Source organism: Strongylocentrotus purpuratus, unplaced genomic scaffold, assembly GCF_000002235.5.
Source record: "Strongylocentrotus purpuratus isolate Spur 01 unplaced genomic scaffold, Spur_5.0 spur5_scaffold_6, whole genome shotgun sequence".
NCBI lineage: Eukaryota > Metazoa > Echinodermata > Echinoidea > Camarodonta > Strongylocentrotidae > Strongylocentrotus > Strongylocentrotus purpuratus.
In genome coordinates this window covers 3,530,927-3,555,660 of record NW_022145612.1, presented here as the reverse complement: position 1 = coordinate 3,555,660, position 24,734 = coordinate 3,530,927, and the positions used below count along the sequence as shown (strand labels likewise).

Here is a 24,734-nt window from a genome sequence, read left to right as displayed (position 1 = left end):
ACAGACAGACACAGACGCAAATGAAGAGGGATGGAAAGTTGAACAAAAAAATAATTTGACCAAAAAGCGTGAGATGCACGCGAGGGAGACAATACCCCAAAAAAGATGAGTGAGATGAGGATGACAGGAAAGTAGATGAAAATAATAATGGGCAACATTTTTCTGGAAAAAAAAAAAAGAAACAAACAAACTGAAGTGTCATATGCAAGAAATATATGTTTTAATAGCAAACTACAGATAAAAAATAAGGTATAGTGGGTAATCCTGAAGGAGAAAAAACACAAACTTACATGTACATGTAAGTCTATATAAAAGAAATATTGAAAACAAAACTAGGAAACTATCAAAGAAAAGATCTAAACTACTTTGGAAAATATGGGACAAGAGTGGTCTGAGAGACTAAGTGCATTATTTGGGGAATATTCTTAAATTCACAAAGTTGATTACAAAGTTAAAGATGATCGAGGCAATGGTAAACTGAATGAGAAAATATCAATTAACAAACTGAAGTAAAATGTATATTAAATGAAACTTGTATGAGTGAACACACAGAATCTGATAGAAGTTTAATAATAAAGATGAATGAATAAGTACACCTGTATTCAACACAAAACTTGAACCTGGTTGATTTATGCTTGGTCTAAAATCAGGTTTAACCTAAATTAGACCGTAAGTTTTTCCTTTGTTAAACAAGACCAAGTGTAAAGTTTGACCAAATTAATAGAATATAAACCTTAGAGGTTAAGGTACAATGGATGAAATTCATAAGAGCAAAAATAAATGAATCATCATAAATTGGAAATATTACAGATTTTATTCAAGGCTTAAAATAGCATTAAAGGAAACTGGTCTAAACTGATTACTGGAAAGAGAAACAGTATTTGTTAACCTATAAAGGTAATACATGTACATTGGTGGATAAGAAAATGGATATAATGAAAATATTCAAAGTGCATGGTTTCCTTTTCTTATTGCCTAAAGGTTCTAGTTGGCTCCTGTGTTAAGCCTATGGGAATGAGAAAACACAGTAGCCAATGGGTTTAGACCATTTCCAGCAATATGGAACAAGGGGGTGGTGTGTAATATCTTTTTATATCTCTCTTCTTTTTCTTCTAATAAAGGTGTATCTAAGATAGCAAATAAAACAAATCTGTCCATAAATCCATACCCTTGAAATTTAATTAGCAATAGTTTTTTCTATGAAAAAAGCAATGTTTTTGCATACTACAGCTTTGTACGGCAAGACAGGGGTTGCATTCATTAATACATTTGAAATACATGTCTTCATTTTCTCCTCCAGTTTGTAATGTTCACATGGATGATGTTCCATTTCACTTTAATCCATTGATTTGCATATGAATATATATGACAGGCAAGCCTCTGGCAACCTTTCCAGATATGTGTCAGATAGATTATAGAACCCTCCTACAGAGCTAAAATGATTCTATATGTATTATAAAAGTAGAGGCACTTGGTTGTTGAGTAATTCAAACATGACCAATTACACTGGAATTTGATTCCGATCTGATCGATACAAAACATACACAATCATTTGAATAATTATAATAACAATAATAATAATAGGAATAATCATTTGAATAATTATAATAATAATAATAATATTTAAAAAAATAAGAATAACTATAATACTAAATTTGAATGAACGCTCAACATAAATATAATTATATATGTTATATAATACTAGTCTACACATAATATTTGAATCAAAAGCACACTTGAAATATACTTTGTAGAATGACATATATGTAGAAGACCAACCAGGGCACCTCTAAAACACAAAACAGTAGAAACTTGTCATGGCAAACTTATTGGAACCAAGGAAATTACATTGTCCCTTGTGTAAAAAACTTGGTATACCAGACCTAAACTTCAATTAAATACGAAAGAGTTTGGACTGGCAAAATTACCTGTAGGCTGTAATACCAGTCTTCCTTGTAATTAAGTTCTACAGTAATTTTTTCTTGAACATGAGTAACAAACAAAAACAAAACACATAATCAAAACAAACAGCATGTAGCTGATTGAATCTTTCACCAACACCATCGAATAGTTATACAAATACATGAACTTCATTATAACTATTGTCACAGTGTTCTCTTCATTTCAAAGACCACAATTTGTTCTGTTTTTTAAGTACTTATGGTATACTTATCTCAATGGCTTTATCTCTGTGGCTTGACATATTAAATATTTCATGAATTGATTTCTCTAGAATCCTACTGAATGCTTCTAGATCTAAATGTAGTACTGTGTCTATGATGTTCAAATACCACTTTATGAGAATTCAAAGTTGAAAAACAATCCCCACATACGACATTAAACTATAGAAACTGGAGATTGATATCAAGTACTAATTACTGAGAATTTTTCACTTCCTTTATAATAAAAGACTATTTGTAACAATTTACTGATTTATAGTAAATTAGATAGATTCTACACAAACAAAAAGCTACCAATCTGCCAAATATTGTTCAATTTCATTATTGCACTCAATGAATATATTAGTTGATCTAAAGAATATATTACAAAGCATTCACCCCAGCCAAAACTTTCCACAAGATCCATATGTGAAGAAAAAAATCACCTTGGGTGTAAAAAGTAAAGCTGCAATGCCATTAAAATGACACTTTCTACCTTTTTAGGATTCCTCTACATTCCAATGCAATTAGGATTACTTTCAATCACTACTAATTGTACTAAAAATTAATAAAATCTCCATCATCTTCATGTGTTAATATTCAATCCATCATATTAACAGATACTGAACAATTAATCAAATGTAATGTGATAACACTTTCCACTTTTCTTCATGTTTTTCATGCTACTCTACAATGATTCTATCATGAGATTAGATTGGCCCCAAGTCAATCGGGCCCCCAGTAAATATGAATTACTTTTAAAGGTATTACAAAGTTTTGGGAAATTTTGAAAAATGGGTTGATAGTGATTCTTTACAATTTTTATATATTTGGATGCCCCTGTGGATGTATTAAAAACACCAGAAATTTTAGCCCCTAAATTACTTCTGTTTTCGAGAAAAATTGAATATAAAGATTTACCGGTGCTCCCGGTAAATTTTGATAAATTTCAAATAGCTCCTACGGCCGTACAATGGTAGCTGCGACCATGAAAATCTCAGAGTATGTAGTTGTGGTATATAATTTCCGAACGAGAATAGCTAATCGGTCGATTTTAGTCAATAAACATTGTTTTATAGCTTAATTAATATCTTGACCTTGAGAGGGAGCTATTCAACATAAAGTGTTTATTATTTACAATTTCATAGCTTTAGAGTCGATTTCGACCGCGACAATGATCACTGAATATTATAGGATCGTATATGCTTCCAATATGTTCATTTGAACCAAATTCATGACCCCATACCAAAACTTTGTATTACCTTTAATAGAAAAGTCATGACTGCCACACATGCAAATGTATAGCACAGAAATGCTCTTCATGAATGAATATCAATACCTTCTCCACCCCACATTCCAAATTGCCAACATTGTTAATTACATTAGCACACCAGTCCTTCATATTGTGAATTTCACCAATGAATTTCAAAGTTGGAATGTCACAAAAAATATTGTAGTACATATCCAAATTAAATATCTTCGGATAGAATTGATTGTCTAGAATCATGTCGTCTCCAAAGTCAATTGAATTACTAAGATGTTTTGACTTGCCATTTAAAGATAATGCACAGTCTTGGTAAAAAATCAAGTGAAGAAAAACAAATTTCAAATAGAACACAACCCAACAAAGATTGTACTTAAATATCTCTATTTTTTTAAACTCAAATGCAAACCTGCGCAAATGATTCCTGTATCTATCAGTTTCCTGATAAATATCTTGGATTAAGACTGCACAATCATGAATATCCAACAGACAAAAATTGTTTCTCAGCTTACAACATTGACGAATTCAAGCAAGTAACCCAAAGACATTTAATAGTTTTCATTAAAGTATCAGTAAAGACATAAATCTGAGTTAAGTTTTATAGCTGAAAGATTCAAATATCTTAAGTTTTGGAAGCTTAACTTTCAGGGTCTGATGTACCTTGTCCTTGGGCAGAGTCTTTTGTTCCGATTCTTGGAATGAGAATCTGGACCTCTTCTTGTTCTAGGTCCTGATCTGATACTTTTGTCTGGTCCACGTCTGAGTCTGCATTCCACTGGAATCCATAATTCTTTTGGAGTCTGTCTTGTCGAGACTGTACCTCTCCATCATCTTTCATCTGGAGAAAAAAAGAGCAAATCATATTAATCTCACCACAAACCATCATAAAAGCTGTTAGACTTTAACACCGGTTGCTTTCTTTGCCTTTTTGCATGGTCTTTTAAAATAAACTACCATAAATGCAGTACATCTGGTAATAATGCCCACTGCCATCGAGTGATGATAAAGGACATGCCTGAATTATATTGCAGTCACAAATATTGCATATCATCTGAGAAGAGCAAGAATTGGTGAACTCTTTGTTAAAGAACAGAAGTATGTCCTTCTGGCTCTCAACGAATGACATCTCATACAACGGTAAAACCAGAAACATTCACATAGAAGAAATGTTTGTGATTAATATTCAGAACAGTTTCATGCCAAGAACTAATTCAATCATAACTGACACGATATTGAATTGTTGCGATTCATAAAAGATTATTTCTGTGAAAATAGCTGTCGTTTACATTTGGCGAAAGCTTCATGTGACAAACATGTCTGGTTTGACAGTAGTACAGAGATTTAGGCTTAGGACCATCGCCTTGAGAGAGGATGGATGTTTACTCACCACGAGACCAAAGATCATATTCCTGAAGTAGCTGCTATCCTCCTCACTCAGTACAGCGAACCCTTCATCCTCCATCCCTTGATCTGGCCAATCCTCCGGTACGTAACTCAGGATTCTTACTTCAAGCTGACCAGCATCTTCAACATCAAGATAAAGGGTCAAATTCAGGAAGTGGTCTTAACCATGTTATAACCCTCCCCATTAATTTACATGAGCATAAATAAGTGCAGTTGTGTGTATTGCTGGTTTATTAGGCATACAGACATGAATGTACTACACTAATGGAGGTTTAAACCATGGGGTATTAAAGATACAACATCATTGTGAAATGAAGCCAAGGAGACAAGACCACTGTTAGTATGTATCTATATAATATAGTCTCAATATCTAACGTACATGCTAAACTGCGAGTTTAGTGTTCCAAAACCATCCTGCAAAAGAAAAAAATATGTCTGAGAGCTACTTTAAGACATCAGCACTTTGAAACTCCATCATCTTGTCCATCATTGCATTTATTGACATGAAGTTCAAAGCTATGGCCATTATAGCAAGAGAAGTTCAAAAACACTTCTTGTTCAAAGTTTTATGATAAGTCATGGGATTAAATTGTTAACTTCCAATCACAGAAAAATACCAGGCTGAACAATCACTTATTGATCCCTAACTAAATGTCGAAAAATCAAAGCTAAAGACAAACCATCATCAATGATTTGCAATGTCTGCATAGTTTTTCTTTGAACGCTTTGCAATCAGTAAGTACAAATTGATTAGAGAGTCAGAAAACCATTAACTCACATACTTTTACAGAGAGTTAAATGCCCTTCTGATTCTCAACAGACTATATTCCATTGATTTAACTTACCTTCTCTATTAACTCCTGACTTCTCTAATTGTTCTGATATAGCTTGTTCAAGATCTTGATGATCAGTATCTAGGAACTTCACCTCCTGCTCTGACGATGCCTTCTGATTCTTGTCCAATTTGACCCTGGTGACCCGAACTCTGACCCTACTGCTGAGATCACTTGACTCAGAAGGAGTTGCACTCTCCGAGGAGGATGCTGCCTCTCCTTTAAAATTAGCTAGAAATACGGGATAATGAGATAATTTTGAGAGTGTTATTTTTTTTCTTCTTTGTTTTGGCAAAATATTGTCACACAGAGTATCCATACAAAAATTAAAGAAAATGAAACAAAATGACAATCATTCTTTAGTTAGAGTGGCAATGAAACAATAACGCCTGTAGCAAACATTGCTGCAGCATGTGTAAGATAAGAGATAAAGACAAGTTAAATATGGTTATAATAAGACCAGTACATTCAAAGTCGATAACATCACTGATACCATGAAAATGTTGGCAGGTGGAAGTGGAAGGTTTTATCAAAAATAGACTCCTACTATACATTTTTTAAGCATTCATGTTTTTATTTTGTTTTTTATTAGCGCTCATTTAGAGCACCTGTGTATTTTCCCCTGATTACAACACCAGTTTCTCTGCGCTATCAATAATGTCAAAACGTATTTACCCTGTTCCTTCAACTGCCTCATAAGCTTTTTCAATGTAACGGCCAAATGATCCTCAAGATCTTTCTTCTGCTCTTCCAGTCTCTCCTCCTCCTTCTCATCCTCATCCTCCTCCTCATCCTTCATCGAATCTTCTCCAACAACATCATCCTTTATCTGATCTTCTCCTGTCATGCCATCCTTCATGTTTGTTTCCAAGACTGTGACCGGACCATCTGAGGGATCACCCGAGGGACCATTGGAGGGATCACCCGAGGGACCATCAGAGGGATCATCCGAGGGACCATCGGAAGGATCACCCAAGGGATCAGCTGAGGGATCACCTGAGGGTGTGTCTCCTGGCTGCATTGGATCATCCAGGGCTGGTGATAGATCAGATACATCTTCCTCAATTTGCTATTGGGGGTAAAAAAAAACAGTTTCGGAGCAAGGAGAGTAGATATTGACATTGATTTACTACATGAAAAATAGTATTTTGTGCAATGACACTAAATAGAGAGAGTCAAATAAAGCAACATGACACAGATGGACTATGAGAGAATATGAGAGAGAGGAGGGGGGGGGGGATAAAAAAGGGATTATGCAAAATCTAATATATCATCACAATTCACATATGAAAAGAATAATTGTGTATGCGTTTTTTCACATTTATCTTCCAAATATGAAGAATTGTTACTGTCATTGTTGGAATGATATTCATAGGAAAACTGGGTAACTCTACTAATACATATCCTTAATATCAAATCTCAAAAGATATCGTAAGAGATAAAGCAGAGAGAACGCCTTGATTCCTGATTTAGGGAGAATAGAGCACATTCAAAGAAAATGCAGGAGGTACAAAAAAAAAAAAAATTTCAATTTCATTTCAAGTGTTTTTAATAATTCTTTATTTCATTGATCAATTAGGTTTCAGATATCTTTCATAGTAACCATCTTATATACGGGTACCTGTTTCTGCTTAGAAGAGAAACAAAGGTATATTCAGGCCAAATGATAGTAGAACATTTGTATTCTTAGGTAAGATTTACTAGACACACCACATAAGGTGTTAAGATCCAGGACATTAACTTACTTCTAACACCCTCTCCATCGCCTCAATATTCTCAAAGGAGTCTGCGATCTCCTGCGCCAGCTTGGCCAGTTCTGTGGCTTCTTCTTGATCTGTTGTTGGTAGCTCCTGGATGTACTTGGTCAATTCCTTATAGTCCATCTTGAGGAGCTCCATATACTCCTCATCTTCATCTTCATCTTCATAATCATCATAGTCCTCCATCTCTTCCTCTCCATCTTTGTTGGTTCTGCCCTCCATCATCTTTGGGTCTGCATCTGTGGGTTTTTTAAAATCCACAGAAACCTTAGTAACTACATTGATCCAAACCCAATGTTTCATGTTTGAAGTCTAATGTAAACAAAGAAGGTATTAGCATTCATACAATCAGTCATCAGTATTGCTTTCAGATACCCCTCCCAACCTATTTAAAAAAAATTATAATAAACTCAAATAATAAAATGGGATGGGAATAAATACATATCTCCTACAACTATAGTTATTTCAAATCAATACTTCTGAAAATAAGTTCATATTTACTGTTGTCGTTTCTGTATAAGTGAATAATTTGAATCAAGTTCTAACATACATGTAGTGTAATTAATATCACACTTTTAGCTCATGATTTTAAGACAGCATATTTTACATCTATCCTTAAAAGAGATACATAAAAACTTACTAGCATCACTGATAGCAAAACTCAACATGTTGTTCTTAAACCTGGATATAGGACCTACATCAGGCCTGGTAAGTACAATGTATAATGGTACAGGACAATACAATATTAATGCGAAACTGGTCAGTTAAGTTATGTTCTAAATATGAATTTAAAAATCTAACCTTCAAGCCGAGAGTTGATTTTCCCTATTGTTCCTTGTACTCCTTTCAAAACCTCTGTAAGTAATTCAGCGAGCTCATCAGGGTGCACATCCATCTCAGTAGGGTCTATGTACAACAGAGTCAATAATTAAAACAAATAAAGACATATAAACTGGTAACATTTATCATCAATAGATTCATTTTGAGGTAATTTTTTCTATTACTCCTTTCATCATTTTTATTAAAGTTCTCGAACTCATTCGGGTGTACATCCGGCTTGCTATGGTCTATAGACAACAGAGGGAAGAATTACAAAAAACAAAGGCACATGAATCAGAAAAGGCTTGGGTTTTTTGAAGTGTACTTCAGCATACTGCACTTCATATTTTGGTATCTTCCAACACATAGGACCTCACTCTTTTCACCCCCACTTGCCATTCAGTTAGAACAGAAACAATGGGTGTGGTTAACTGTTGGGAGTTTACCATGGCATATGAAAATGAGCCTTTACGATTGCTCAGAGTATCATTAAGTGCAACAATAGACACAACACCATACCTAACCCAAACTCTACATTACATAAACCTAACCTGAAACACAACCCCTACCCCAATCCTAACCCTTTTTCTTTCAGGAAATATATAGCTCAGAGTAAATGTTACAGGAGCAAATGTCTGATAGAAAAGTAAATGTTGTATTTAACCTCCTTTTCCTGTAATGTCCTTGTCTGGTCCTGGAGTAGACATGTCTCCATGTAGATGATGCTCCTCAAGTAGCTCTAGATCATCACTGTCTTCATAATCATAGTCATCTGGATCCTGAGTGGTGCCTTCTTCTCCGTCTCCTTCCTCTCCCTCAGCACTGTCTCCTTCTTGTGCTTCTTTGGAATATCCTGGAATGAAGATGACAAATTATGCAACATGACCTTACAAACAGTAACTGAACACATGAAAAATAAATTCTGCTGAAGTACATTTCGCATTGAAAAGGCTATCACTGTATTACAAATCACGATTTTAAAAAAAAAATCATCGTAATTGGATTACTAAATTAATTGGCTAATACTTCCTCCATACTTTAATATAACCATCCAGTATTTGATATTTCATTTCAACCATATCACTGACCATGACCACAGTATAACTAATTGTACTTTGAAAATGTGATTTACACGATAGTGAGGATGATATGTATCATCTCAGTAGTACCAAGTTTCACTGGTGTATGTAGGTGTGTGCATGAGTCAAGTAAGGAATGAAAATACCACGATTCCCACAATGATGCAAGTGAGGAATTATATTTCATTGACATTCCATTTGTTTGTGTATAGAAGAGATAAATAAAATATTACTCTCTTTTTTTGTGTGTGTGTATAAGACAAGCTGATATACGATTCTCATACCATGTCCAAAAGAGAGAGAGAGAGAGAGTAATATATATATTTCATACCATGTTTCATAGGTTTGTGATCAAGAGAGAGTACTAATATCATTCTCTTATTGTTTTGGTTTGTTGGTGCATGTAATGATAAAACTGCTCAGGTATGAGAAGAGGGTAGAAAAGGATTGTCTTTGGTTTAGCCTTGGCGGGTGTACAAGACAAAGTAATATAATTCCCTTACAACAATTATGTTTCATTTGTTTGTAAATAAGAGAGAATAATAATTATCTCTTACTATGTTTTGTCTGTTGGTGCATATAGTGGTCATATTGTACAGGCATGAGGAGGGGGTAGCAGAGAATCGTCTTTGGCTTAGCCTTGGCGGGTAGTTTGAGGTATGGATGATGACATATCCTCATTGTATGCACCGTGATCACATAGCGACAAGACTCAGGCTCATCAATCCGTGACATGGTATCAAGCTCGTTCTCAGCACACAAGAACTGTAAAAGACAGGCAGTATGATATCCATCAGTGATTTTGAATGGTGCAATGATATCAATACTACATGTACATGTATAACAATGGGGTCAGGGTATACAGCAGAGAATAAAATATTGGACAAGTCAGTTAGAATAGGTTACTAACATTATCAACCTGTTTGCAGGAAGAAGGCAACCATATGAGCAAATCTGGTTGGTTAGTGATGAGGATGTTTGTACAAATAACATGCGTGTCATTATAGTTTAAGACAAGTAAATTAAGGCTTCATACTTTCTCAGACAGACTCCAGATTATTAACAGAATATTATGGCCCGGTCCCACTGGCCGATAGACACAAAACGTATGCATAACGGACAAAGCGGACGAGCAAAATTTCGGGTGTGGCTCCATCCGTTTTCATCCACTCCAGAAATGGACAAAATTTGCGAAAACAGAACGGAAAATAACGGACGTGGGTAGTATGTAGCGGGGATGTTAAACGGATGTTCATCGGAAGCCTAGCGGATGAAAGCGGATGGAAGTGGATGACAGCTTTGAATACTTTCTATACGAGATGCATACGCTTACATCCTTTCTATTTCCGTGCTACTAACGATGTATATAGACGTTCCATGTACCTTATCTTTCCGTTTTCAGCTGCAGCAGATGTGAGTTGCGAGGATGCCCAAAGGATGCAGAGAAGATACAGCGGACGTTTAACAGATGATAACGACATAAAACGTTTGTTGCTTGTATTTGTCACGGATTTACATCATACACGGCGGAAGTTCATCCGTTCTAAAAGTTCTGTGCAGCTCAAAACTTTTTGCGCGAATGAAATCACAGTGGACGGATGCTTGATGGATAGAGCGTATGAAACACGTATGCAATGAGTACACAACGGATGCATAGCGTTTTCCAACGGATGGCAAGATTTTTTTTTGTTTTACATCCTCTTTGCATCCGTAAGTGCAGTGGGACCGGGCCTTTACAGAGGTATTTTTGCATTTTTGCATTAGAAGAGGCTTGGATACCTGGCACTTCAGAATGCTCTAACATGTACTAACCTACATGTAACTCTTTTTCAGCCCATTTCAAATTCAAACTTACATATGTGCAATAATTTCTCCTAATATATCCAGCTACATAGTGTAAAATGATATTGTTTACAAGCTAATTTAATCCCAAGCCTTTTACACACAAATAATAAAAACTGAACTAACCCTGACTTCCACTTCTCTGGGCTTGCCAGTCAAGTCACAGTTTGAGCCGTTGACATAGCGGTGACTGTGGTAGCGATTCAAACGATGTCTTTTGGCAGCCTAATAAATAAAATGACAATATAAATGCAATATCTGATGATAACATCCATCCACAGACCATGTCTGACAAACAATGTAGGCCTACCATTGGCTGTAAGATAATGCATAAATATCTTTTATTTTATTGGGTGACATACATGTAAATAAAATTAACCACTGTATGTGCATTCTCAGAAAGAGCATGGCATGTTTAGCATGACATATATTGCTCTGCAGAAATTCATTATTGGATTTTATGCTACACTATCAAAACATGTGCATGATTTCAGGTAATAAACGATGGAAAATAGAAAGTCCACCCAAGCTTTGAACAAAAAATTAAGTAGGTAGATTCCCCAACAAAAGTAGAAACATAGAGAAGCCTACAGACTTCATATCAGAATGTGGTATACGCTATATGGAAATGGCATAGTACTAAATATTATTAAAAGTAATGTAAATGAAAGAAAATCATTCATTTGCTAATTTTATACACATAAAACAACTATTTCACATTACTTACAGAATGACTTTTGTTTTCCCAGTCCATTTCTGACTCAAAGACACCAATAGTGATGACTTCCCCTGAGATTTGGTTGTTCTCTAGGTGAAACTGTCGAACATGCTTCCCATAGCAGAACTCATAGGTCCACCAATCTTTGCTCTAACAGAGTAAGAAAGAAAAGAAAAAATGTCACTTTTTCAAAATGTATGAATCGGGAGGGTCTTTTCTTTTTAGAGGACCTATAATAGAATGTCGTCCTTAATATAACTAGAGTAGTGCCCTAAGGGAGAAGGCACTTATGAAAAAAAGGGTAATAAATGATAATTTTGTACATGACAAATGGGAGAGATGTCTCATGACTAGGTCACAATCCATTCACCAAATTGCCAATTTGAGAGTAACATGGATTCAGTGATCTCATATTTCAAACATTTGTAACTCCCTTATTATTTGTCTGATTTATTTCAAACTTTCCCGTTCTGTTTTTCTCTTATTTTCTGCTCCCATACCAATCAGGTTATTTCAATGGTTGGATTGCCCATTAAGGAAGTATAATAATAATAATAGTAAGGTAGCTAGTATTGAAGTACAGTACTATGACATTTGGTCTTATCCAAGTCTGTCTTCAGATATATTCAATTCTCTGATGTACATGTAGTCAGTAATGTACAGGACCAGGCCTTAATAAAATGACAAATAATTTGTTTTCTTAAAGAAGTAAAAAACGAATCTGATGATCTGACACTAGGATCTATAATTATTCTTCACACTATACTTATCATGACTCAGATTAAAATAGATGGTCAAAAGAAAGCTTTCAAACTGTAATCATGCAAGATCTGGATAAATGCCTATCCATTTGAGTTCTTCCCATTTGAAAGACATAAACTCTCAATCAAATATAAAAAGCTATTGATTTTTTTGTGAATTAATTGTTCTTCTTTAAGTCATGAACTTGGCTGAATACCTTGAGCAAGCATGGAGCAAGTTCCATTGGTTTGAGAAGATATGAGATTCCAGTTTCAGCAGCAGTCTTCTCTTCATCCTGAACTTTCCCAACATCAGCAACATCAGGGAGCTGGCATTCATATCGCTGTCCAAACTTAGAACTCAAGTAAACTACAGAGGTATGGAGTGGCTGAAAATGATGGTTAAAAGAGATAAACAAGTTAATACTGTGCAAAGCCAAAAGGTTGCATCTCAAACTAACATGTCTTTTTTTGGTAATCCTTATTAGTCTCTTTTTCATTCTTCTTAAGTTTTTCTGCTCCTCCTTCTGGCTTCTCATCATCATTATCATTTATAATATCATCAGCAATAGCACTCGACACGACAGTGCTCTATAAAATCTACATAGATTAGATTTAGATGCTGGACTGGTAATGGTACACATTAAGGCTGTGCACAACCTTGTAATGAGGTACCCGAGTACATTCCCAGGCTTACAAGCGAATACTCGAATATTCGGACGCCATGTTTTTTTTTTGTTTTTTTTAATTTTTTGTTTTTTTTGCCACCACCATACCACTGGAGCAGCATCCCAGGTCCTTCTCCGAAAACTCACGCGATTTTACTTCCGAGTTGCAGTTGAAGGCGCAGATTTAATAATAATAATAACAGTAAACAATGCTGTTTTAAAAACCAAAGATGGCAGAATAATCCATTTTTCTCTGAGTCCAAACAGAAATCCGGACATTTGGTCCCAGTTTCCGAGTGGTGAGTTTGACAGTGATCGAGTTACACTGTAGGAAACATTTTTACCGACGGCATCATGCCAGCGGCGGGCGCTCTCGCTGGCACGGGTAAGCGTTGGCCTGGACAGTGCCAGGTGACTGGGATTTTTTTTTTTGCGGCCGAATATTCGAGTACGAGAAATCGTACTCGAGTAGTTGTCAACAGTGCGGTACTCGAGCATTTGACTACACGTCGCAGCCCTAGTATACATTACAACTTAAAAGCAAGTTATTTATTTCTATGCATAGAAGGATGACTAGGTCTATACGTTGTTTGCAATATTAAATAGGCCTAACCCAATTAAGACACTCGCTAGTATTTGTACTAAAAAAACTCAAACATCACACCAAAACAAAAAATTGTTACCCAAAATCTATCTATTTTCGCAAATTTATTTTGTAAGCTCATTAGAATTATAACTTTTTTCTATTGTATTGTGAGCTCTTATAGTGGTCAATATACATTTTGACCCCTAGGTCTAACTGCGTTTCGACATCTCAAGTCAATGCTCATGCTAAGTCAAATGGTATTTCATAACCCACGTAAAACCAGACGTATGGGACCGAGTATAAACAAATCTGGTACTTACTCGTCCATATAAAACAGGCTTTTCGAGGATATCTATATCGTAATGAATGCTTTTTAGTTCTTCGATGTCCAAGAAATGTGTCGATGTACCTGCCAACATAGTAATATTGGTTAAAAACAACGCAAAGGCGATAATTCTTATTCGCATCATTGTTGCGTTCGACTTTGTTGATTTCCGTCCAACCTGTGTTGTATGATGTATTAGGTTTATGATGACTTGCTGGTACGTGATTGGCTAGCGATGGATGCCTCGATTGGATGCCTAAGTATCATTTACACGAATAGAGTGTAATATGCTGGCGCGGATCCAGGGGGGGGGGGGGGCCTTGCCCCCCCCCCCCTGGATATCCCCTCCAAAAAAAAGGGGGGAGAGAGAGAGAAGGAAAGAAGGGAAAGGGAAAGAGGAGAGAAAGGGGAAAAAGAAGAGGAAGAAGAAAAGAAAAGAGGGAAGAAGTAGATCGGGGGGGCATGGCAAAAGGACTTGCCTCCCAGGCTGTTCCCCCCCCCCCCAATCAAAAAATAAAAGAGAAGGAAAAAAAGGGAAAGAAAAAAGGAAAAGAGGAGATACAGGGAAGGAAAAAAGAAAAGAAGGGATATCAGTTGTAATTTACCCGCCAACAACTTGTGGATCGGGGGGGGGGGGGGGGCAAAAGGAAGGAAGAGAACGTAGGAGAAAAAAACTGAATTTAGACAAAGATTAAGAGTCGATAACGACACAACAAATCGTCTTCTTTCTCTAATGATTTAATGAAACGTAAACTTCAGCTTAGCGCGGGAGGGGGAAAACTAAATTCAGACGAGGATTATTTTTTGAGAACGGTAAAACAAATCGTCTTCTTTCTCTAATAATTTATTGAAATGTCAAAGCTACCGCGTTTCGCGAAGGAGGGAGGGGGAAACTCGCCCCTCCCTGCACCCACCAACCCCAAATTATGTCACTGCTGGTCACCATTAGGCCTACGAACCAATATTTGGCTCGCATAATTTCAAATTTTGCCCCCCCCCCCCCCTAAGAAATCCCTGGATCCGCGCCTGATGTATATACAACGGCAACAGTTTCAATATAAAATGTAAGTTCTTCTTACTTAAATCATTGGTCTGGAAACAATTATTTGCCCATTGTTGTGTAAATTGTATTACATTTACACTGACAATGAATTCACATTGTAATGCAATTTTCAAGTTTCCCAGGCTTATTTAGGAGAACAGAAGATTGATATTGTTAAGTTTTACGATAACATCACTCAGTTTAATTTGATTGGAGATATATCTCATTAAAAACAGAGTAAAGGCTATACAGTATCAAACCATAGATCAAACAAACTTACACCATTAAACTTCAAGCTCACTCACACATGATTTATTGCGACACTTTCAAGGCTACTTATTATTTCAAGTTCATGTATATACAAAGGGCAACAGCTTCAATATTAAACGTAATTAAATCATTGGTCTGGAAAATTTTATGCCCATTGTTGTATATTATACAACATTTTTCATAACGATGAATATACATTGAATAATGCAATTTTCAGGAAAACCATACTTGTCATTGCTGTTATATTTGTTATATGATACTAAAGCAAATCGTTTCGCTTATCGATAAGATAAATAAATGTTAAGTACGTGTCAAATAATGAAATCAATACGTGCTATTTTTAACCGGACTAGACATTTGAAATGTATAAAAAATGTATACACTATTGACAGCAAGCAAGTTTTTTAAACAAAGAATTCAGAAATTGAACAACATTGCACATTTTAGTCTACACGGCATGCTCTACACCTTATAGTTGGACTGTAAACAGTCGTCTTCTTAAGTCTTCCATATGAATATAAATTTTAAGGAGGTCAATAATCATTATGAAAACACCACTTTCGTAAGGTTGACACATCAATATATATTGTGCACACGTAACAATGTGATAATATTTTTTCTTGGGGGGGGGGACGGGAGGAGGGCAATCCAAAAAGGGACTGATATGTGAACATTAATATTGATAGGTCGCTTCACAAAAGGGGCATACATGGTCCTTTTTTGTGGATAGTTTTTTGAGCAAAACACAAAATAGGTGGAGCCAACGTCCACACAGGTCACATCGCACCCATGGAGGTTTTGGCCCGAATTTACAAAGGAGGTTTGTCGACAAATCTAGGTTTATGAGCTTCATATGACGCGTTTCGATGCGTTTCAGACCAAGGTTTAGACAAACCTTTGTCTGAAACGCGTCATATGACGCACATAAACATAGGTTTGTCTTCAAACCTCCTTTGTGAATTCGGGCATTTGTATTTGTGTCCTTCCCTGGCTTTTCACACGACACATTTTTTCCCAATGTCTTTTGCGAGATGCCCCACATTCTGAGAATTTATTCTCTTGGACACAGCTAGAGCGTTCTGCAATTGAAAGCGAAATGTGCGAGTAAGGGGCGGCGATCCCGTGGGAAGGACGGGGTACACGTCTTCCCTCAATTTTCTTAGGGGGATCGTCCCCCATGGATAATTTGAAAAAGTGCACACCAACAAAATGTATAGCAAATACTGACTAAAGACTGCAACACACTTTAAGGCTCTGGTGGGCCCAAGAGTACAGCGTTTAGACTAATAGAAATGCTAAAATCTTCTCGCTCGGTCGCTACGCTCCTTCGCATAATATCCTAAAAATATGCAAGTAAATATTATAGAAAATATGTATTCTGTTGGTATCACGTATGTACAGTTTACACTGTATGTTAACAAGATTAAAAGTTATAGAAATAGATCAGTGTTCCAAAAATGAATATTCAGCTTGCTCTTTTAAGAAGTCCCTTCCTGCTCAGTACTTACTAAAATTTACCTAGTAAATATTTACAAACCTTCGGACTGCACACTAGATATCGGCAAAGTAAAAGTGAAGCGTGAAAAAAGTATATTGCTTGTTTTTATGCTGTAGTTTTGCTAAAGAATGTAATGTTGTAACACAACAAAACTTCAAAACCTGTGAGGGGTTTACATATAAGACTTATCATACAGCTTTATGGGGGTAGTCCCTTCCGTCGCCTCCGCCTCTTTCACTGGCGTACTGATGGGGGGGGGGGCAGTAACCTCCCCCAATACAATTTAAACATGGGTTATTTTTAATTTGATACCAGTGATTTACAAGTATTGCTAAAATGGCAGTATTTTTCCATGAGCTCCCGGGGGCTCTACCCCCTGGAACCCACCAAGGGCCCTAAGGCGGGCCCATTTTGAGTCTGGCCGTAATTAATGCCTAAAGTCCTTGAGCTTTCGGGGGCTCTGCCCTCTGGACTCCACCAAGGGGCCTAAGGTGGGTCTCTAGATGCGTAATTTGGTGCCTAAAAGCCCTGACCTCTTCTCTTCCGTTATGTATTTCTTTGCTTTCTTTCTCCATATCCTCTGCACTCTCCTTATGTATTTTTTTGTTTTCCCTTTTCTATTACCTTCCCTTTCCTGGGTATACGCGCTTGCACATGTACTATATATGGCTAAACAGTTGTGTAAAAAAAAATATGCGCGAACGGTCAAGGAGTAAGAAGAAGGCAAAAAGAGAACAAAGACGGCATCCATGGAAGCCATGTGAGAGTGTCCACTTTTTTCGTTTTTACTTTTACCCTTGCATTCTTTCCTGAATCAGAGTTTTCTCATACCTTGTAGACTCGTGAAGGTTATGATCTTGTGTGTGTGTGTGTGTGTGTGTGTGCGTGTGCGTGTGCGTGTGTGTGCCGTGTGTGTGCGCGTGTAACGAAATAACGTATACAATAGCTTGGCAATTCTCATGGTTATGAGATACAATGTGAAAGGAAATGAGAGAATAATGATCGCGTAGCTTAAATCAAAGTTCCCCATTGCAGTCCTCTCTTTTTGAATATTATTGCATTTTGTTTTTGTAAGAGGTGTAGCGCCAGAAGAAAGAAGAGGAAGAAGAAAAGAAACGGGTGAAGAAGGAGATCGGGGGGAGGCGAAAGGGCCTTGCCTCCCAGGTTGTTGCACCCCCCCCCCCCCCCTCCAATAAAAAAAATAAGAGAGAAGGAAGGAAAGGGAAAGGGTAAGAGGAGATAAAGGGAAGGAAAAAGAGGAAGAAGAAAAGAAAAGAAAGGGGATATCATTTGCAATTTTCCCGCCGTTGGATCGAGGAGGGGCAAAAGGCCCTTACCTCCCCCCGCCCCCGCTATAACAAAGAGAGAAAGAAGGAAAAGGGAAAGAGGAGAGCTAAAAGGGAACAAAAAAGAGGAAGAAGAAAAGAAAGAAAAGGGTGAACAGAACGGGAGATCAGTTCCGGTTAATCCCGCCATCAACGTGTGGATGGGGGTGGGGGCCGAAAGGCCCTTGCCCCCCCCCCCCTCTGCAAACCTTAAGGAGGAGAGAAAGGGAAAGAAGAAAAAAAGAGAAAGAAGAAAGGGGGCACTGGCGTACTGATAGGGGGGGGGGATTCAAATTCAAACGTGGTTTATTTCTAATTCCATAACGGTGGCTTACAAATAATGCTGAATTCTTTCCTAGATTTTTCCTTTAGTAAATTATACTTTTGTATACGTTTGTTGGAAAATGTCAAATTCCTTAATTTACAGCCAGGCAAGAAATTTGATTCTTGAGAAAAGTTAGGGCCCGGGGATCGGCTGGAATCGCAAGCGTCGAGCTCCCCCCCCCCCCCCCCCCCAATAAAAAAAAAAAATTTTGTTGAAAAGGTATAGTAAAGAGAAATAGAAATAAAGAGAGCAAGAAAGAAAGAATAGTTAACTAGCTGCTCATCTGACCAAAATTAAACGCCTAAAATACCCTGAACTTCCAGGGTTCTGTCCCCTGTAGCCTGCCTAGGGCCCTAAACTCCCCTGGATGCTAATCTGACGGAAATGTAATGCTAAAACCCCTGTTTTTCTGGGGGCTTCGCCCGCTGGACCTCACGCCAATTAGTATCCTGCCAGTGTCACAAATAAGGTATAAAAATATGTTCATCTGACCGTAATCAAATGCCTAAAACCCCTGAGCTTCCCGGGTCAGACAAGGTATCAAAATTTGTTTATCTGACCGCAGGCGCGTAGCCAGAGGGGGGGGGGGGGGGTAGAAAAAAAGAGAGAGGAGAGGAAAGGAAGAGGACGTAGGGAGGAAAAGGAGCAGACAAAAACATCTTTGAAATTCAGACAAGAATTAAGAGAACGGTGCAACGAATCGTCTTCTATCTCTAATAATTTAATGAAACGTCAAAGCTTCCGCGCTTCGCGGAGGGGGGGGGGGGACTGAATAAAGACAAGGATTAAGAGTATAGAGAATGGTACATTTTGATTTCACAGATAGGAAAACGTGCTATATTCATAATTCCTGCAAAGTTCTTTACAGAATTTGATGTCGGTTGCAAAAGTGCCTTTAATACGTACAATAGATATCCACATTATAATGTTTCTATCAAGAGATGGCGCTAGACCATTTCTTTGTTATAAACATTATAATGTTTCTAACAAGAGAGGGCGCTAGACCATTTCATTGTTAAGAAGTAAGGCAAATTAACACAGCAAATAACCTCATTATAATGTTTCTAACAAGAGATGGCGGTAGACCATTTCTTTGTTATAAACATTAGGCCTATAATGTTTCTAACAAGAAATAGCGCTAGACCATTTCTTTGTTTTAAACATTGTAATGTTTTTAACAAGAGATGGCGCTAGACAATTACATTGTTAAGAACTAAGGCAAATTAACACCAACGAACTCAAACCTTACTTGGATTTCGATGATTAACACAGCAGATATCCTCATTATAATGTTTCTAACAAGAGATGACGCTAGACCATTTCTTTTGTTATTAGAATTAACGCAATGCCTTTAACACAGCGTAGGTCCTCTAGTTTCTAACAAGACATAGCGCTAGATGGTTTTATTCAGAGTTCTACTAACTGCAACAAGCTCAGACTTTGTTACTACCACTGATACATACCATTTCTACGTATTGTTAAGTTATGTCAGGGCTTGTAAAGTCTCACCTCCCTGGTTATGTGTTTATTTTGATTTCATTTAATACTGCATTTTTCTTAATATGATTACAGAATAACTAAGAACATATAATTAAACTTAAAGGGATAGTTGAGTTCTGTTGCAGAGGGCACAATTCAAAATAATTATTTTGTGAGACTGAATGTCAAATTTGAAAGAACATAGGATGGTATTCCGGTAGCGCGTACTAAGTTAGTCCACACTTTTATGGAGTGCCAGTTGCCAACTCGTTTACCCTGTACAGATTATTTTAATCCTTCAATGAAAAGTGTCCAAAAAAATTAATTTTGCAATGAAATGGGAAGAAAAAAGATAATATGAGTATGACCTGAATTTCAGCAAAGTCTTTCAAAGACTTTGCTGAATTGGTAGATTATCTTTGTCATGAATAAAAACCTAGCATGTGTACTAAAGTGTACTCCGAGTGTGTACTAAAATTCTTGTTAAGTCTGGACTTAGTCCCGGCTTAACTTATGAGAATAGGCCTACCACAGTTTAAATGACAGAATCATCTTTGTTTGATCAAATTCGGTTCAGAGACGGCTGAAATATAACGATTTCTTATACTTGTGTATAGGCCTATAGATAATTTGAACCAAAGGCCGTTGAAAGCCATTGGAAAAACAAAATAGCGCCTTTTATTTTATATTTCAGCCAATGCCGATGTTGGCTTTTTTTTTGCTTTTTTGTGTTGGTTATATTACGCACAACCAGCCGGCCCATGTATTGTTATTATTAATTAACTAATTAACGGTCACCGTATTTTTTGAAAGTGGAGCTGAATTGATATGCTCGTATTGGCTAAATTTCACACATGTTGGGGTCTAAGTACATTGCAGTCATAGCAATTTTAGGTTCTAAAAGGGCACTGGAAATGTCATAGATAAGAATAAGAGCAATAACCATGCACTTTGAAGGCATTTGCGGTCTGAAAACGGAACTCAACTATCCCTTTTAAAGTATAATACAAAATATACATACAATAAAAACTTCATGTCAAAATGTTATGTACCTATATACATATAATAACGAAGCTTAATATTTCTATAACATATTAATATGAATTAATTTTTTATCAGAACTATCTGTGGAAAAAAGTGCAGGAGACTGCAATCATGAGCGATGCTTGACTAGGATGGCGGCCACAAAAGAAAAATCTTAATGTCAAATTTAAAATGAAAATGTGATATACGATCTTTGTGTATGAGTTTGTGATCGAGTGTAGGTACGATTTTCAATCACATATTTCTCATCCAAATAATGTTTTTGGTTGTTGATTCAAATGTATATTGTTTAAAACATGAATCAAGCTTACTAGGTATCGAAAAGTTATTACACATTAGACATTTCAGAGAAAATGCAAAATTTTGTGTAAGATCTTTGAAATTAAGTTTGTTATAACGAACGAACAAAAACGTTAAGGGCAAGAAAAAAATAAAGAATAAATAAAAATATAGGGCCTACACATTACAATTGAAATCAAAATTAGGTATGGATTTCCTACAGTTAAGAGGTATATAAAGTGGTTTAGTGCCATATCTCTTGTACTATTTCCGTACCTTGAATTTTGTATGCCTAATTTTTTTTGAAGAATCTATTTCTTGTAATTGTAATAGGCATCTCATACAAAAAAAGAAAGAGGGGATGCAATATTGCAGTTCAAGTACACGTCTCTTTTTTTTTCTTTCTACATTTAAGACTCCTGCAAAAAATATCATTTTGAAAAATTGAAATTGTCTCCATGTAAAGACGCGATGCCCTCCGTTAACATTGCATCCTTTTCTTGACTTGTTTTAAGCATAGAGTACTTAAAATTTTTTTTTGTGTCACACCATCAACAGCTGCATGTTAGATAAACATGTTAATTTATTTCTATAGCAATATCATTCAATAACGTACGTAGACAAACTCACAGAGCAAAATTTAGATATTAGAGTGTAAAATACCTGAGCTTGTAAGTAAATAATTGTGCTTGTTTTTTCTAAATGAGATGATTGGATGTGACAAAAGAAATTATCTCCCATGACAGTTGTTTGAATGCACTATTCTTAAAGGTACTCGGTAACATTATAAAGGTGAGAGAAAATGGTGCTTAGGCAGTGACTTCAATGCTAGATGTTCAATTAAAGATAATCTGAAAGTTTGAGTGAAAAAGGGAAAAGGAACAATTGTTGACGATAAAAAGTGGGGAAAACTGAATCGATCGATATTTTAATTCTTCCAACTCATTATTACAATTTGATTACATTTTAGGTGAATGTAAATCGTCACAATGCAATGAATTAGCTTTATATACCATTCCAGACATTTAAGAGTTGAAAGATTTTTAAAAGCCTGTTATTTGCCTTATTTTTATGGAAAAACTGTTGGGAAAATTCAAAAATGGTTGGGATAATTTACTGTTAATCACTGTTAGAGGGTGTTCCTTCCTAGAAAACCATTAATATCTTTGTGTTTTTTCAGAATTTTTTGCATGTTAGAGGGTTAGGAAAATAATAAGTAACATTTCGCATAAAAATTACGCAATTTTTAAGTCAACCTTCAACAATGTTACCGAGTCACTTTAAAAGAATTATGAGGCAGATCATAATAAAGAAGAAGAAATAAATTGCATAAATTGAGCCTACAACTCTCAGAAAAGTCACAGCGAGTAAAGTGGTCTAGCGCCATCTCTTGTTCAAAGTATTACAATTGGTGAAAGAAAATAGTCTTTCATGTTTGAGTTCGTTGATGTGGATACATAAATAACATTTTGTCCTCAAAATATCTTGGGTAAAAGTATAAAGAAATTAGGTTCGCGGTAGGAAAATTGTGCTTGTTTCTAATTGAAATTGATATGTATGACAAAAGAAATCTCTCATGACAGTAAATGCTGCATGCATTATGATTATTCTTGAAAGCAGGCGCGTACGCAGGATTTTTTCAAGGGGGGGGGGGGGGGGGGGGGGGGGGTTTAACATTTATAAATCGGGCCGAAAATTTCGCAACGACTCAGCCAGCCGCTGAATAAGCGGGGGGGGGGGGGGGAGGGGGGGGGGGGGGGTAAGAGGTCACATTTTAAATTTTTTTTTGGCCCCCCAAAAATCGCAACGACTCATCCGACCGCTGAATAAGCGGAGGGGGGGGGGGGGGGGGGGGGGGGGGGGGGTAAGAGGACACATTTTTTTTTTGGGGGGGGGGAGTTTCGAAATTTGAAAATTTGACATTTTGCTCCGTTGGGGGGGGGGGGGTAAGGTCAGCTTTTTTAGGTCAACCATGGGAATATTTTTTTTTTTTTTTTTCAAAAAAAAAAATCCAAAAGGGGGGGGGGGTTTAGAGAAATTTAGGGGGTTACACTCAAAAAATTACCAAAGGGGGGGGGGGGTTAACCCCCCAACCCCCCCCCCCCCCCCTGTGTACGCGCCTGCTTGAAAGAACTATGAAGCACGTCATAGGAGGAAGCAATAAATTGCATATAATTTGAGCATATAAAACTCTGAGACAAGTCACAGCGAGTTAAGTGGTCTAGCGTAATCTCTTGTTCAAAATATTACAATTGGTGAAAGAAAATAGTTCATGTGGATACATAAATAACATTTATCCTTAAAATATCTTCGGTTAAATAAGTAATAACTAAGAATCAAGAAATCGTATTCGTGCATGGTAGAAAAAAATAAAACATTAGGATATTCAAATTGCAAAACACAATTGATGAATAGAGGGCCTAAACATCACAACCATGCAATGACAAGGTAGCCAATTTGTCGCCAATTGATAATGATCTGTCTGATTTTTAGGTTATGGCTGGACCTACTAAAAAATGTTCATTTTTAAATTTATACCCCCCCCCCCCCCGTAACACAAAAGATTTCATAAAAAAGCCGAAGAAAATCAAAGAAGAAAAGACTTAATAGAAGAAGAAGCTAGATGAAAAAGAGATTTTTAAGGAAATATAGAAAAAGAAGAAGAAGAAAAAAATAATAATTAAGGAGGATCGAGTAGGCCTATAGAGGAGAAAAGGAAGAAAGTGATCACCAAGTAATTGGGCTGGATCATAATTATAGAGATATAAGTTTATATCTCTAGCAATATGTGCTGGATGATAGCTAGACACGGCCGAAATATCACTGGCTGAAATCACGATGGCCGAAACTGTATATAGCTTCCAAATGCATTACTAGACAGGCGTTCAGAAATCAATATTTTACACTGATAAAAAGATGTCGACTTAAATGTTATTTTCCTTTAACTTGAAGTTTTTTAGATAGTCAAAGTTCAATCACAAGGTCTCATATAACCTACATTTCAGTAGATCTACACTGATGCTGACTTAGGCTCGTTGGCCTACCTACTCACACCACTCCAGCAAACCACGGAGAGTCAAAGCTAATGCGTATTAACCTTTAGCTCTGCATACGTGTTAATAGGCAGCATTTGGTTACATGAATAGTCAATACACTCATAACACACAGATGCACACAATTATGCCGATGCGGCTGATCGGCAAATTTGACAGTGGACTCACAATTTGAATTTTTAAGTTATTCTTTCTAACATCGGAAAGTTAAAAAAAAAGTAT

The 24,734-nt window shown here is 36.6% G+C and overlaps 1 protein-coding gene across 1 annotated transcript; it reads right to left on the bottom strand.

Moving 5' to 3' along the window:
- Positions 1 to 3,817: 3,817 nt before the first annotated feature.
- Positions 3,818 to 14,406, bottom strand: LOC763347 (protein OS-9). The gene is made up of 12 exons (XM_001199284.4): positions 14,193 to 14,406; positions 12,837 to 13,007; positions 11,888 to 12,028; positions 11,287 to 11,385; positions 9,876 to 10,083; positions 8,904 to 9,092; positions 8,222 to 8,326; positions 7,406 to 7,659; positions 6,336 to 6,729; positions 5,673 to 5,891; positions 4,811 to 4,947; positions 3,818 to 4,261 (listed from the first exon to the last, which is right to left on the bottom strand). Exons 1-12 carry the CDS (start codon positions 14,340 to 14,342, stop codon positions 4,061 to 4,063), a joined length of 2,268 nt encoding a protein of 755 aa, XP_001199284.2. The 5' UTR covers positions 14,343 to 14,406; the 3' UTR covers positions 3,818 to 4,060.
- Between the last annotated feature and the right edge of the window lie 10,328 nt (positions 14,407 to 24,734).

Excerpts from the sequence above, each read along its gene's own strand:
- LOC763347 (XM_001199284.4), bottom strand. The coding sequence starts at position 14,342 with ATGATGCGAATAAGAATTATCGCCTTTGCGTTGTTTTTAACCAATATT. Across the intron at positions 11,386-11,887 it reads GGGAAAACAAAAGTCATTCT|GCTGCCAAAAGACATCGTTT; the intron begins GTAAGTAATGTG and ends TTTATTTATTAG. Across the intron at positions 5,892-6,335 it reads GAGGCAGTTGAAGGAACAGG|CTAATTTTAAAGGAGAGGCA; the intron begins GTAAATACGTTT and ends CCGTATTTCTAG.